Source organism: Talpa occidentalis, unplaced genomic scaffold (genome assembly GCF_014898055.3).
Source record: "Talpa occidentalis isolate TD23 unplaced genomic scaffold, MPIMG_talOcc4v2.1 talOcc4.11, whole genome shotgun sequence".
Classification (NCBI taxonomy): Eukaryota; Metazoa; Chordata; class Mammalia; order Eulipotyphla; family Talpidae; genus Talpa; species Talpa occidentalis.
The window spans coordinates 91106158-91121733 of NW_023601104.1; the positions used below are offsets into that span (position 1 = coordinate 91106158).

The window sequence follows — 15576 nt, forward strand, 5'->3', positions numbered from 1 at the left end:
GTGAGTTTAAGTTTTAGATGTGTCTCTAATACATAGCATATAGCTGGATTTTTATTTTTATTTATTTATTTTTTAAAAAGACACATTTATTCAGCATCATGATCAGACTATTACATTTAGCAATCAACAGCATGGGTGCAAAAAAAAATCTACATTAAAACCCTTTGTTGGAATGTTTTACACTTTCCACAGAACAGAAGCTAAAATAACCTGTTATACAATTAGTCACAAATACAGTCCTCGAGATTTTTTGCCCATACACATGAGTATTGTCTAAAACATTTCTTCTTTGTAGCAGCTAGGCCCTGCCACCACTGTGCTTGGCTGAGTTCACAAATCTGTTGTAACCTGTTATAGCTGGATTTTTAAAATGCAGGATTATGGACATTCAACTGAAAAGTTTAGTTCACTGACACAACTGATTTATTTGAATTCTTTTGCCATCTTATTTTATGCTTTTTGTTCTTATCACCTTTTTAGTCTATTGTTCAATCATTGCCTTTTCCTTATATTAGTTTAAACACAATGTTCCCTCTATTCTTTTAGCAGTTATTACAATTATTTTAACATGTCTAGCTAAAGTCCCAAATTAATAAGATTCTTCCCCTCCTCTTGAACAATTAGAGTGGTATACTTTCAACACTGCACTTCAAAATTATATGCTTTTGTTGCCTGGCATTTTGAAGCTTTCATTTCTTGAAATATATTTAAAACACTTTGCTTCTAGTCTTGCCGTAAGCTGTGACCTGAAGTCCTGGTCTCTATGCTGCTGCTTATGACTCACACACGGCCTCTTCTTTCTCTCTTTGGCTTGTGGAATTTTAACTGTGCATTACCCGTATTCTTCATATCCTTACCTGTGGAGTTCTTTGACACTTAGATTGAAGTTTCATTTCTCCAGAGGGAATTTGTACTTGCTTCTGCTGGCCATCTGGGGTTACTACTCACCAGGACCCAGTGTAAATTAAATTCCTATTTGTGGTATTTTAGAGCATAAAAGAAGAATAAATTTGGGTGAGAAACTTCTAGAAGGGACAACCTATAAAACATGTTTAGATTTAAAAAAAAAAAACCTTTTCCTCTACTTAGGATGGAGGTCCAGAAAGGCACACTTCCCTGCATTACTCATGCTTGGTGGGCTTACTGCATCTTCACCTTCCACTGCGAGTGCAGCGCTTGGAGGGTCTCCCGTTAGTGGGAGAGCTCGGACTGAATTCCTTTCCTCCAGTAGGTCCTGCTTTACTCCCTGCACCTTCACGGTCATCACAAAAGAGGCACAAGGGGACCAAGTCTCAGAAGATTACTTCAGGGTGAAATGGACTTTCATCTCACTGGCCTACCAAAATATGAACTTCACTTCACTTTAAACTTCTAGGTTCTGGGCCTCCCCGGTGGCGCAGCGGTTGAGCGCTGGGTTGCGAAGCTGCCCGTGGCCTCTGCGGCGCCGGTTCGATCCCCGGCTGCTCCCCGGCCACCGGAGGAGGGTCCCACATGGCGCGCAGACCTCTCCTGCCGCCCGCTGCTCCCCTCAGCAGCAGTGTACTTCAGTCCTTCTGCCTGCTCTGCTCCCCGCTCTGGCTCTGGTGAATTCTCTCACCCTCCCACGCTTCTGACTGTACCCAGTGCTTGTATAAACAAAACAAACAAATATAATAAATAAATAAAAAACATGCCTCTATAAAAAAAAAAATAAATAAAAAAAAAAATAAACTTCTAGGTTCTTCTGTTTGTTTCATTTAGAAAGATATTTTCAGGGGCCTCCTTTTGGGGGCTTAGGGGTTAAGTCTCAGTGCCATCACCACTACAGCCTGAGTTCATCCCCAGCCAGGGAGCTAACCCACATGGCACAGCAGCTCTCTCCTGACTCGCCCGCTGCTCCCCTTAGCAGTGTATTTCAGTCAATCCGCCTGTTCTGTTCCCCACTCTGTCTCTGGTGAATCCTCTCACTCACTCCTTTCCCAATCTGCAACTCTGGCCTATACCCCAGTTCTTCTACACACACACAAAAAAGAAGATGTTTAATGAAAAATTATGAGAAGGTGATTGAGGAGATAAAAACCTGTTTCAGTTCCAGCCTTGCTCACACAACAGGCCGGTGCCGTGGTTTCTCTAGCTGTACAGCAGAGAAATTACCAGTTCTCCAAATTAACAAACCGGTGTGCACATACTGTCCACTTCCCCTGCTTTGTGTCAGCCGTACCCAAATACTTGCAGAGCCTTGCAGTGCCCTGAGTAAACCATGTTCTTTGCTCTTAGAGGGTCTCCTCTTCTTCCATGTAACTCTTACTCATTCTACATTACTTGGTTCAGTGTTTACTGCCTTCCTCCTTGCTGCCCAAATATCCTGATATTCATATCTCAAAATCAATCTATCATCTTACTCTGTAATATTTGCTTTCTTTAGAAAACCACAAACCTCATGAAAGCAGGAATTGCCATTCTGAATATTCAGTTCCTAGCAAAAATACTCAGCATAAAATGTGTTCTACATATTTTCTCAATGAAGGAATATTTACTAAGGGAGACTGTAAAGGCAGCTATTTTGCTAGCAGTTCTTTAGCAAGATGTTTAGAACAGTTCGTATTACCATTAACAAATCAAAAATTCTCCAGATTTAGAGATCAGTTTTGCTTTGGTATGCAAAGGATGATACCTTTTGACTCCTGAAGGTCTGCAGGATTTTACTGACTTTTACTCCAGCCACTTTCAAAAACACTAGATCATTACACAAGGATGTCACAGAACGGCTGTCTTCTTTCAGGGATATAGGATAGAGAGATGAGCCCATTCACACTTGCTTTGATAAATAGCCCACCGGGAGCAACAGGTAAATGGATTGAAATCGTTTCACCAGATAGCCAGCCCTGGGCCCAGGGGCAGGCAGTTTATTTTTAATATACATGGCTACCAACAGTTTGTTCATATCATGAATGGGGCAGCATAGGGTATTGGTTGGGGATGAAAGTTCTAGCATCAACTAGACTTGAGTTTGAGTCCTGGCTGACACTTATTAGCTATGTGACTTTGAGCAAGTAAATCTGTAACTATTAATATATTGCATTGCTTTAAAAACAGACATCAAATTACCTACCTTAGTTGTGGAGAAGTACAGGAAATGTGGTTTAAAAATGGCACACATTAGTAACTCAGTAATTCTTCTTTTTCTTCATCATCATCATAGGCTCTAGACAGGATTCAACTGGTTTCAGTCAGAGGATATCTAAGGAACCCAGAATATCCTGCTTTGGGATACCCTCCTTCCTTCTTCCCTAAGAGGTCCCTAAGGAAGACCAGCTTAGTGAGTGTTCAGTAAATGTTGTTGAGTTAGTCACTAGGGATATGGCTCTAGTGGATCTTTGTTCTTATTGACCAGCACCTGAACTACTTTCCTATTTTGAGGTATTCCTCCATCCTCCAACAGAAGCTAAACATTCCAGATAACCTCATTCTTGCTTCCCGCAGCTAAGACACACACAAGACTATTACTCAGATCCTAGTTTTCTAAAGAAGCCAGGAACACAAGGGGTCTTCTGGTGATGGCGGAACCCCTGCATCATCCAGTTTAAAAGCAGTGAGGGTAGGCAAGTGGGAAATTCCACTTTATTGGTAGTAGGTCTAGTGCCTGAAATCCCAACAAAAATTCATCTGATAGGGCCTCCCCAGTGGTGCAGCGGCTGAGCGCTGGGCTGCAAAGCTGCCCGCAGTCTTTGCAGCACCAGTTCGATCCCTTGGCTGCCGGCAAGGGTCCTACATGGCGCGCAGACCTCTCCTGCTGCGCCCACTGCTCCCCTCAGCAGTGTAGCAGTGTCCTCCATCTGTCTGCCTGTTCTGCTCCCCACCCTGGCTCGGGTGAATTCTCTCACCCTCTCCCACGCTTCTGACTGTACCCAGTGCTTGTATAAACAAATAAATCTTAAAAAATATATAGTGTTTGTCATTTAAAAAAAAAAATTCGTCTGATAAAGATCCAACATGGTGCCTAAGGCCAGAAAGTGGTAAGGAAGTCTCATCCCCTAACCCCAAACTAAAGTCTTACCAGCAGCAGAAGTAAAAAGCTGAATTTCACACTAGATAGGGTAGGCTCTTTATATGGAGAAGAGGCCCCAGCTCTCCAACCAGTCCAAGACCTAGGAAAGGAGAAAGCAGAAGAGGCACCACAGTTCAAGCCCCCACTAGTAAATGTGGGAGATCCATTTGAGGATGGGACTAACATAATTCTCAAGGATGCTTTCGTAGAAGTATACGAAAATCATTGATAAATGTAAAGGCTTTACCCAAGTCTGTGCTATAAAAAGTGCTGTCCCTGAAGTGGTCTGGCAATGGAACTCATAGGATTTTTTTTTTTAAGATTTATTTATTTATGCATACAAGAACTGGGGTACAGGCCAGAGGCATGGGGGGGGTTGTGAGAGGATTCACCAGAGACAGAGTAGGGAACAGAACAGGCAGATTGACTGAAATACACTGCTGAGGGGAGAAGTGTGTGAGACAGGAGAGGTCTGCTGTGCCATTTCAGTAGCTCCCTGGTTGGTCGGGGATCGAACTCGTGCTGCAGAGGCTGCAGATAGCTTCATAGGTTGTGTCTTAACCCCCTCGCGCCACCAGGGAGGCCCAGGATGTGTGTTTTTGAAGGAATGGAGGGAAAGGAGATCTGACCTACTAACCAATGCACCCATTGTGTAAGAGCAAGATTAGAAAAGGTAGAATTCCAACAAGGAAGTGGTTACAGAGCACTGAATCATAAAGATCAACTTATGGACTAAGCTTTGACCACCAGCAGACACCAGTGACGCTCCCCAAAACTATTTTAATGGTGGCATAAGAGGTGGCCACTTTGAAGTGGTGGTTGGTCCTCAGCCCTGGCTGTACACGGCATGAAACAGACTGAAGCCTGTCCCGCCTTGCCATCTGATGGAAGTGGTCCATGTGGGCCCATCTAGACAATCAGGACTTTAAAAAATATGCTCCCCAGGTGATTCTAATGTGTAGCCAGGGTTAAAAACCACTGCTTCAGGGGACTGACAACAGAACGTGCAGGTGAAGGCAGTACTTTGGTGGTAGCCAAGGGGTTCAAAGGGCTGAGGAAAGGTATTTTTGTTTGAAGAGGGAGTCTTGGGACATGTTTAAAGGCAAAGCTGTGCATGCCAGGAGCAGCGATAGCTACACTGAGCAAGGCATCTGTGAACAAAGGAGAGGGTCTGGGACACACAGGAAGGGATTTGTCCTGGGCAGGATAGGTACTTGCCAGAAAGAGGTGAGGAAAGTGTGAGGATATGTGAGGGGGCTCTCATCTGTGGAGAGAATCTGGGTTTGTAGGCTTTAGTAATAAGCTAGGGCCCAGTTCAATGCATACAAATAAAATTTAAAGAAAAAATTGTGATGATTACTTCAAAGCATTAAGAGCATAGTACCACATTCTGAATGCTGAATTCATGAGTCAGACAACAACAAAAAAACATGCTGTTGCTATTAGTCCCCAACTCTTGCAGAATCACTAGCTGAAATGCAAAACAAAGACAGTAAGTAAGGCATGACTAAGGGGGATCACTGAAAATTGGTTTTTATATGCTCTGAAGTATTGAGACTGAGTCCTAGCAAGAGATTACCAGTAACTTGACAGGTATTTATTACACAATTGATAGGTATCTGAATGGTTTTTTTCCTTTAAATTTCTTTCCATTTTTGTGAGCCACACCTTAAAGCCTTCATCATGATGCTGCTAAAATATACATGATAATTTCCTCCCATGAAACAAAGATGTAACGAACAAACACGTTACATTTTAATGCCGGTTATCTTACACAAATGTTTTTACTGGCAATTGTGAAAAATGACTATCACTTACAGGCTGAAAATTCACTGTTATATTTTAATTCACTTTTAAAAGGTTATTTGCATCCATCTAAATAAACATGGCCTTGATGGTGTTTTTCTCCACATCAACCTTTCTCAATATTTCCAGGGGGATCTTTTCAGGAACTTGAGGGGTAAAGTGTGGGAAATAAAGACATTGACAATTTCTACAAAGAACCATACACAAAGCCATCTCTATACTTATGGAGGGAAATAAAGGGCACCTCAGAGCTTAGGGGGAACCAGTATATTAAAACATTTCTTTTTAACTGTGTCAAAGCTAGTGGTTCTAATAATTAGCATGCACCGGAGTTCCCCAAAGGGCTAGTACAACACTGCCAGGCTTCAGCCTCAGATGCTGATTCAGTAGGTCTGGTGGGAGCGAGAATGTGCTGAGGCTGTTGGCCCAGGGACCCAAGCACCCCTGCTCTGACCATCTCCCCTTCTCTTACCCTTGACTTCTCACTTCGGGACCTTGCCAACATTGCTTTCCTTGGTGAACATTTTTAAGATCTGCCTCATTCTTCAATACTATTTGAAAATTTTTTATCCCTAAACCTGGCAATTTTATCAAGTAGTTATCGTGTCTATTGGCAATGGCAGGAAAATTTCACGTGGCCATAGTTTTGTTGTCCTGGGTTTGTTAAAAAACCTTACCATCCACTCATTTTCCTTGCTTCTTTGAAAATGGTACTGTTTCTAGGCATCTAACACCTATCTGTTTTCGGACCTTAATATAGGTGAAAGCATCTCGGCCATTTGCATTTAGTGCTAATAGCGGAACTCACCAATTTCAACATTTTATACTACGTACCAGTTTTCTAATGGGGTGGGAACCCATCTGACTGCTGCCATCACCAGTATCTACTAACTATCCAGAATGGTGTGGAAGATAAAGAAATACTGACAAGCAAAACCAGCAGTTCAAGTATTAACAAAGGAAGCAGCTGACAGCAAGACCAAACTGCTTCCACTACCCCTCCCACCATCCCAGGAACCACAGGTGTCTTGAAAGCTATGTCTCAACTGAACTGAACTCACAACTGTTAGAATAAGTCACTCTGTTCTGATCCCAGCTCAGGTAAGGTTCAGCAGACACAGAGTAAACTGATTTCCAGCTTCTAATCTAGGACATTCATAACAGCCCTCTCCCCAAGGTTCTGATTCAGAACCTCAGTAATGAAGCCAAAATAAAACAGCCCTGAAGTGAATCATGCATCACCTGGAGCCAAAGTGGAGAACCCATAACCTTAGCAATGACAATGCCCGCTCCTTACACACATGGCTTGGAAACTTGTTCAAGTGACTTCTGCGATAACTGCCCCTTTACTTTGCAGCATCAGAACTTCCCATTCTGTGTCTCTTGTGTTCTATTCCAAAATGCAAATGTGTCAGATTAATCCTGACTTTCACTAACAGTTTAGTGACCTGTCCCTAAGTCTTAAGTTTTACTTAGCAAAGGATGCCATAAGCATTAAAAATCTGTAGTTCAGTTTTTGGTTGTTCTGTTGCCAAGGTGACCTTGTTTACAGCCTGTTTCATAGCCTAGGAAAACAATGTAATCTGAAATTTTCAACAGAATTAAATTTCTAAAGAAGTCAAGGTAAAGGTTGCTTGTTTAACAAGCACAGACCATTCAAAGATCATACCCTGCCTGCCCCAAACTTGGCACCATGTAAACACCTACTAATTTCCTCTTTGGAAAAGTTCCACTCAAAAGCAATGGATGCAAATGATTTTGTTTCCTTTAAAATAGTGCATCTGCAAAATAATCCCAAATTCCCTTAAACCCATAAACAAAACTAAATTTTTATAAATGAAGTTCATGCAACTAGATGTCTTGACTTCTGCCCACTGTGGAAAATACAAAAGATTAGGATACAGACAGGCTGATAGTGCAGCCCACTGGGATAAATCAGATCCCTGAAATAAGAATCCAGCTTCAGTTATTATTTTTGAGCAAATCAAATACACATGAACTCAAGCATCCTCAAAGGAAGATATGTTACCAGAGTTTTTTCAACAAATTAGAAAGTCATGATTTTGAAATATCTTTTGTTTAATCTAATGTAATTGTCTTTAAATTTATGACATTATACAGTGCCATAAAAAAGGAAATTTAAATTCTAAGATTCAAAATACACTCAATTCTCAGGTTATTTCTCTGGAATTGAGTCCTACAGAAAACAAGCAAAACAAGCCAGTTAATAATTCTGTATACAAGCTCAAACTGGCTTAAAATGAGGAGCACAATTTACAACTCTGTGTTGGAAAATATATTATGTGATTAATGACTCTTAGGCAATTAATTTTCTTCCCCACTTAGTAACAGTAAGAAATGGCATTTTTGGGTGATCCTTATTGAAAGTATTCAAAATATGTAGAAAAGCACACCCAAGAGATGACTGACATTCCCAGCTCACTAGATGGGTCTCAGAGTGACTCATGGAGCAGGAGACACCAGATTATAAATGTGGGCAGAGAAAGTCTGAAAATCTGGGATTATAGTACTGATTATGTGATTCTGGGCAAGTCACTAAGCTTCATGACTGTTCTTAGGAGTAGTCACCTACCTTTACATCAGAGATGCTTAAAATCCAAATAAAATTATAGCTATAAATTATTTTTAATCACAGGTAACTACTAGGAAAACTACTAGGCAGTTTGTCAGAAGATGCTACCTGAACTGCAGAAGTCTTCAAATAAGCCACTACCACAGGACCAACTGGGGAGCCACAGAGCTTAGTGTGAAAATTTTCCCCTTAAATCCAACAAATTATGTTAGAAATGTGTGCCTCAGGGCACTATGGAACTAAGGCAAGAAAGGACATGTGACAACAAAACCTACCTTCATCACTAAAACTTAATGGTACCATTTTATATTTAAGACACTACAGTTTCTATTCTACTATGGGTGCAGCCCAGAGCAGGCAGACTCACTACTTCATGAGAGGCAGGGATGGTCCCTGGAGGTGCTGGGTTGGCTTCAGCCCCATTTCTCCCCTGACATCTCTACCTGTTCCTCCCTCTACCACATTCTCTGTTAAGAATAATTGACAATTTACAGTCTTCCATAAAGTGCTATGTAAACTGAGCTGCAAGTCCTGCTTTCTAACCAGATTCACACCCATCCTGCTGATAAGGAAATTCTGGAGCGATCACAGTTATGGACTCTAATTTTCAAAGGGGACACAATGATAGAGCAGCCCATCATGACATTTTGTGTGAGAAAAAGGGGTAAGTAACTGTGCTGCAGGGGAAGGGTCTATCCCACTCAGCATCTATTTAAGCACAGAAAATATCCAGGTGCAGGAGTAGGTGTTCCTTGAGAACATTACTAGAGCAGTGGGCACTTAAAGAAAAAACTTCAGTGTATTTTAGAGGAAAAAAACACTCAACAGTACCAAAAAAGAGTCCTTCTGTCAATCAGGCCTCTGAATGACAGACAGTCTTGATAATACTTTTTTAGAAAGGGTGGCTTCTCTCCAGCAGCTCTAGGCAGTGACTTATTCCTCATTTTGACAAAGTAGCATCTAACTTCAGGCATGGCTGTATATATTAACTCTCCATGCAGCTAAGCCATCATAAACACGCCAAGTATAATGGCATGTCAAAAAGACATTTTTCCTCAAGGGATAGCTCTAAGCCATTACAATAATAGAGTATGAAAGTCTGTTACAGGTTACTGACCTATAATACTAACAATAAAATCCCGTTTATTACATAGAGGTTAAATGCAACATGAAGTATTAAGAAACAATTCACTGACTACTTGAAGTTTGCTGTACACTTAAAACCATCTTTTCATTACACGATTTTGTGTGTCTATATATTGTCTTTTGGTAGAACATGAACTTTGGAGATGAGGCAAAATACAATGTAGATGCTGGCGATCCCATTAGGCCTTCTAGAAAAAGGAAAGATATTCCTAAGGCCTGTGCTGCTGGTGTCTCTTCTGAAGCTCCAGATTGAGAACTTGGTGGACTTGTCTTATTGGCACGCCACTCAGTGAATTAAGACCAGGCTCAAAGGCAAGTCTTACCTCCTACAGAACACAATTTCATGCTGTTCTTAACTCGAAGTTTAAATTTGTCTGGAATTGTCTGCAAATTTGGAACGTCCTCAAGTGATTAAAAGCTCTACACAAAAGGTATGCAAAAGCAACTACTAGTTTTTTAAGAACAGACACACCTGCAAAAAAGCAAAAGCTCTATAAATGGAGCTCTATGTAACTACTGAGACAGCAATAGTAATGTAACAAATATAGCACAGGATGACTTTGTTTTTAATTGCTGCCCCAATACTTTACTAATTTTTTTAATGATTATTTTTTTTATGAATTTCCACAATACGATTTTTCTACTCCTTTGTCTGAAGAAGAGTCAGCCCTGGTGGTGAAAGGACTGGGAATGTCAAAGATATGCAAGGCTCTATAATACAAAGTCTAACATTTGCACAAAAACCAGACAGCTCCTGAGTAAAATACTGCTCTTTAGCTGCATCCAGGGCTCTTTTCTTGTGGCATTTTAAAAAATGTAGTTGCAGCCTGGTCCGTGGCTTTCTCTGTGGCACAGGTCCTGACCAACCACTCAGAGTTTGGAGATTTCTGGGTCTGTGATGCTGGTGTCATAGGCTCCACTGCATCTGAATGAACTGTTACATTAACAGTAGGAGGGGGAAAAAATGAACAAGACAAATTAGAATGAGACACTTTCATGCAAAATTTTCATAATCCTTATATTTTATGCCTTATTAACCCAAATAATCATATAAGATTTCTCCTTTTACTTTACAAAAAATACAGGCCAAGTTTTAGTAAAATAAATACTTCTCTACCTAAGAAATGGGTTTGACCGAACAAATAATACTGGGAGTACAAATACAAAATGTAGTAATAATCATGATCTTATTTCTTAATGCAAAACCATAAGAGTAGGCATTATCATCTCTATTTTCCAGATCAAAAAACTGAAGCATAGAGAGAGCAGATAAATTGTTCAGGGACATAATAGATTTGGTTAAGTAGCAAGATGCAAACTCAAATACTAGACTCAAAGCCCTATCCCTCTTTCTACCACACCCCAAGTCTGCCATGTAATAGTGTCATCAATACATACTGCACAAAAAGGAAAATGATGGAAAAATCACAATCAGGCCCAATGTTTTTCAACAAGGACACTAAAGACATTCTGGACAGGATAATCACTACTTGTACACAACAGCCCTATATATTTTATGATACTCATCATACTGGACCCCACCCAGTGACTGCCAAAAGCACTCCCCAGTTATTGTGACCTATCACTGCGCTCATATTTCCAAATGCCCTCTGAGCAAAGAGGTACAAACCACCATCATACCCATTCTATTGAGAATGAACATATACTGAAATATAGCAAAATCTTGAAAAGTTACATTTTTACCCTGTCACTCAATAATTTCACTCCCAGGAACGAGCCTAGACTAAAAATTTACAAAGTGTGGGTCACAAAAATATTTTTTTAATTTAGTGGTTGTGACCGAAAAACAACAGGAAGTGTCAGAGTGCACCCAAGGGTTTATTTCATATTTACATGTACGCCCCATACATACTCAAACACTAATTTCTTACTACAAGTTATTGGGGAAAAAATCTTGAATTACTATTCTGCAACAACTTTCTTAAATGTTTAAGAACCTCAACCACAACAGCTAAAAGTATGTTTGACATCACAATGCAAACATCTCTCTCTCTCATACGCACACAATTCATATTTAATTGAAAAAGATTTTCTCTTTTGCTATATATATTTTTATTATGATAAAGTATACATAACATAGCATTTAATGTCTTATATTATTAAAGGTTATTTTTCAAAGACACGAAGCACTTTGACACTACTGCCCAAACATTACCACCATCCGTTTCCAGCACTTCATCATCCTAAATGGAAACTCTGCATCCATGAACTCCCTATTCTTTTCCTCCCTCAACCCCTGGCAGCTACCATTCTACTTACCATTTTCACACATTTGACTATTCTAGGATCCTCACACTAGGTGAATCTACAATATTTGTCCGTTTGTGTTTGACTTACTTCAATGAGCATAATGTCTTCATTTGTAGCATGTGTGAGAATTTCATTCTGAACATACTCTTGCATGTATATACCACATTTTGCTCATCCTTTCATCCAGAGATGGACATTTAGGTTGTTTCTACTTTTTGGTTCGTATGAGTAATGCTGCTCAAAAGAGTGGGAATTTTTATCTGTTTTGCCACTGCTGTACCCCCAGCATCTAAAATAATCCCTATCTTGTGAATGATGCTGCTGTGAACAGCAGCACAAATATCTGTTCTAATCCCTGCTTTCAATTCTGGCTGGACCATATGAAAGTTTTACATTTAATTTTTTGAGGAACCGCCATACTGTTTTCCACGGCAGCTGCTGTATTTTACACTCCCACTAGTGCACAAGGGTTCCAACTTCACCACATCCTTCCCAATACTTTCTTATTTTTTTTGCTATGATCATCCTACCAGTATGAAGTAGACCTACAAAACTTCTGCACATGTTCTCCCATAGAATGATACAATACTTTTCACAACAGTACAAGATGGGATACCATGTAAATGTCTATCAAGAATGTTTAATTATAGTATATTTATCACAGTCACATAATGGAATAATATATGTATGGCAGAAAAAAATACATGGATTTTGGCAGGACAAAACATGATGAATCTCAAAAACAGAGCTGGATAAAACTTGTAACTTACAAAATGACATTCCACTTACACAAGGTTCAAAAACATGCAAATCTAGACAACATATTGCTTAGCAATATATATGTTTGTTAAAACTATCTGAAAAGGGACTCCCTGGTGGCACAGGCGGTGAAGCTGTCCGCAGTCTCTGCAGCACGGGTTCGATCCCGGCCAGCCAGGAAGAAACCCGGCCAGCCAGGAAGAAACATGGTGCAGCAGACCTCTCCTGTCTCGCCTGCTCCCCTCAGCAGTGTATTTCATCAGTCTGCCTGTTCTGTTCCACTCTCTGTCTCTGGTGAATCTTCTCACCCTCCTGCACATCTGGCCTGCACCTTGTATAAATAAATAAATCTTAAAAAAAAAAAAAAAGCAAAACTGATAAATGATTAACAAAAAAAAAAGTATCAGGATAATGGTAACCTCTGAGAAGAGTGGGAAGATTTTAAAGTATTTTTTTTTTCTTAAAGTAGATATTGGGTATACATGGATATTTGCTGTATTTTTTCCTCTAGACCTTATAAATCTTCTTTAAATGTTCTTTTACAGTCACTCAATATTTACTGAAAAAAAATTTTTTGCTTTACAAAGACATAGTGGGCAATAAGAATCTGCCCTATGACTCCCATGACAAGGGCCAAACTCAAATAGAACCAAGTTTCTATCATAGGATTTGAATCACAGGGTAAGAATAACATTTCAGTTTTAGGATTCTATTCACTTATTCACACACAAACATCAACTGAGTTTGTTCCATGTGCTGAGTATTATTTTAGATGCTGGGGGCACTGCAGTGGCAAAACAGATAAAAATTCCCACCCTTGCAAACACATGTCTAGCATCACTGGCCTGGCATTTGGAATCTGATGTAACTGATTAACAGGTTACATGTTGGGTACCTTTCCCATTGATGCTCTAAAAACACATAACCCTACCCCAGAAAGAGCAAGGTCAGAAAAGGCTTTTGGAATGGCTAAAATAGGGCTCTCAATACATCCTATCAGTCCAGTTCTCCTTGACATAAAGCTATGTTTTTACTTTTTTGAAGAACTGGGATTTGTATCCCAAGGCTCTGATCTTCCATGCTAATGAAGAAAATCATGGTAAAGAAATGAGTTTCACCTGAGTTCCTTATGTTTCCTATAGCAACTTAGTCTTAAAATTTGGAGGGGAAAATTTTTTTTTTTCTTTTTCCATTTACATTCTTGAAGAGTACATACAGCCAGTTCACTTTTGCGTGAGGTAGAGACTTGCCGAGCATTCCCTGTTCTGGTGTATGGGACTTATAAGCAGGTTTACAGTTATTCAATAAGATTTAGGGGTGGCTCTGTGCTGCATCTACCTGCAGATAGCCATAAAGGGAAAGGAGGTGGAGATAAAAAGAATATAAAGGTGCTATACTTTCAGAAAGTATCTACTTAAGGACCCTATGAGAAGGACTTTTCCTTGGCCCTTTGTTAGCAAGGAAGACATGTTATTCTTTCCTATTCTTCAACACTCTAGTCTTCGTAATATCTTTAAATCCAGTCAATTTCAACTCAAAACTTTACCCCAGTGGGGGAGGGGAAAAGAAAAAGATCTGTGGCTGCATGTTTAAGAAAGAAGCTGAATTCATCACAGTGACAGGGGAGAGTGTAGGCAGAGATCTGAGCTATTTATTCTTTTAGGAAAATCCTATAAAGAATGACACAAGGAAGCCTCTATCTGCAGTCTTGTTCATCACAGTGGTGAAGAGTCCGATAACAGATGTATGCAGTAGCGTGATTTAGTGCCAGGAGCTGGCCCCTGATGTGTATTAATACAGCGGCAAAGCGGAACGCACCTCTCTTCATCACTCATTTCTATAAAAGAGGTGGAATCCGAGATGGCCCGATGTTAGGGAGAGCAAGCCCATTTGTTCTACTGACTGATGGCTCCGGCTCCAGCTATGTCCTTCACCTCCATGGGGCACTCAGGTTGTGGATAGAAAAAAGGGAAATGTTCAGTGAAGCAGACCTTAGTCAACAAGTGAGGGGAGGATCTGTGCTCAGTAGGGGAGATGTTTAATGCTTAAGTCTTGTTAATACCTCCCAGTACATTTCCCGATTTGAATATGGAATAAGGACTTATACTCAACAGTTCTTCTCTTAAAGAATTAAAAGCTAAAAGTAGAAGCTAGACATTAAGACATTAAGGAGGGAATAACAACACAAAACAATAAATGAGGGGAGACTGAGTTTTAATGCTTCCAATACCACTGACTGGATGAGGGTCTGGGTTTTATGTGGAGTCATAGTTTGGATCTAATACAATAAAAACAGGACACCTGCAGTGTTTAAGAGGACTGCCTACACTCTTAGAGAAATAGGTCTGATTCTGGCTCTGCAATTTATCCATGTAGAAATGAGTTGACCTGCAGAAATGAGTTAACCTGTCTAAACCTCAATATTCCCATATGAAAACTGGGAATAAAAATAGTATCTGCCTCACAAAGTTGTTGCAAAGATTAAGTGAAATAAAGCATGCAGTGTTCATTTATTTACTCTAATCATCAAGATTATCCAGTGTGAACCATTATTAAGCAGAGGACCTAAAAAAGCAGCTCATATAGGTCAATTTCAGAGTATACTAATACTTAAGTAAGGGCAGGGCAAAAGAGTTCCCCACTTGCTTTCAACGGCTCTGATCTATATAATAAAGTCTTTTCTGAAGAAAAAAAAGAAGAGCTCCTTGATATACTCAGTTTCCTTAGAGTGAATTACCATCATCAAAAAATAACTATAGGTATTTCTGATACATTCTACAACTAATCTTTTTATCCAGAGTAATTCACCCTAAATATATTGAAACAACATGAAGGACTTCACTAATTATGCTTAACTAACTTTTCTTAACTCCAAAAAAAGCATATGAATGGAACTCCACCTTCTTTATTCATTTAAGAATGACATACATAAAAAGGGCATAAATTATCAACGTGCAACCTAATGAATCTTCAC

The 15576-nt window shown here is 39.9% G+C and overlaps 1 protein-coding gene across 5 annotated transcripts in view; it reads right to left on the bottom strand.

Annotated features, from left to right (window-relative positions):
- Positions 1–4036: 4036 nt before the first annotated feature.
- The window catches only part of GPATCH2L (G-patch domain containing 2 like), a 56434-nt gene continuing 44894 nt past the window's right edge, over positions 4037–15576 (bottom strand). For 4 of the 5 annotated variants that reach the window (XM_054691977.1, XM_037503822.2, XM_037503823.2 and 1 more), the window contains one exon: positions 4037–10506. In XM_054691977.1, the coding sequence (XP_054547952.1) occupies positions 10346–10506 (161 nt within the window). In that variant the 3' untranslated portion in view covers positions 4037–10345. Of the gene's footprint in view, positions 10507–13016; positions 14440–15576 lie in introns of those variants that run through there. The other variant, XM_037503825.2, reaches the window with a different exon arrangement.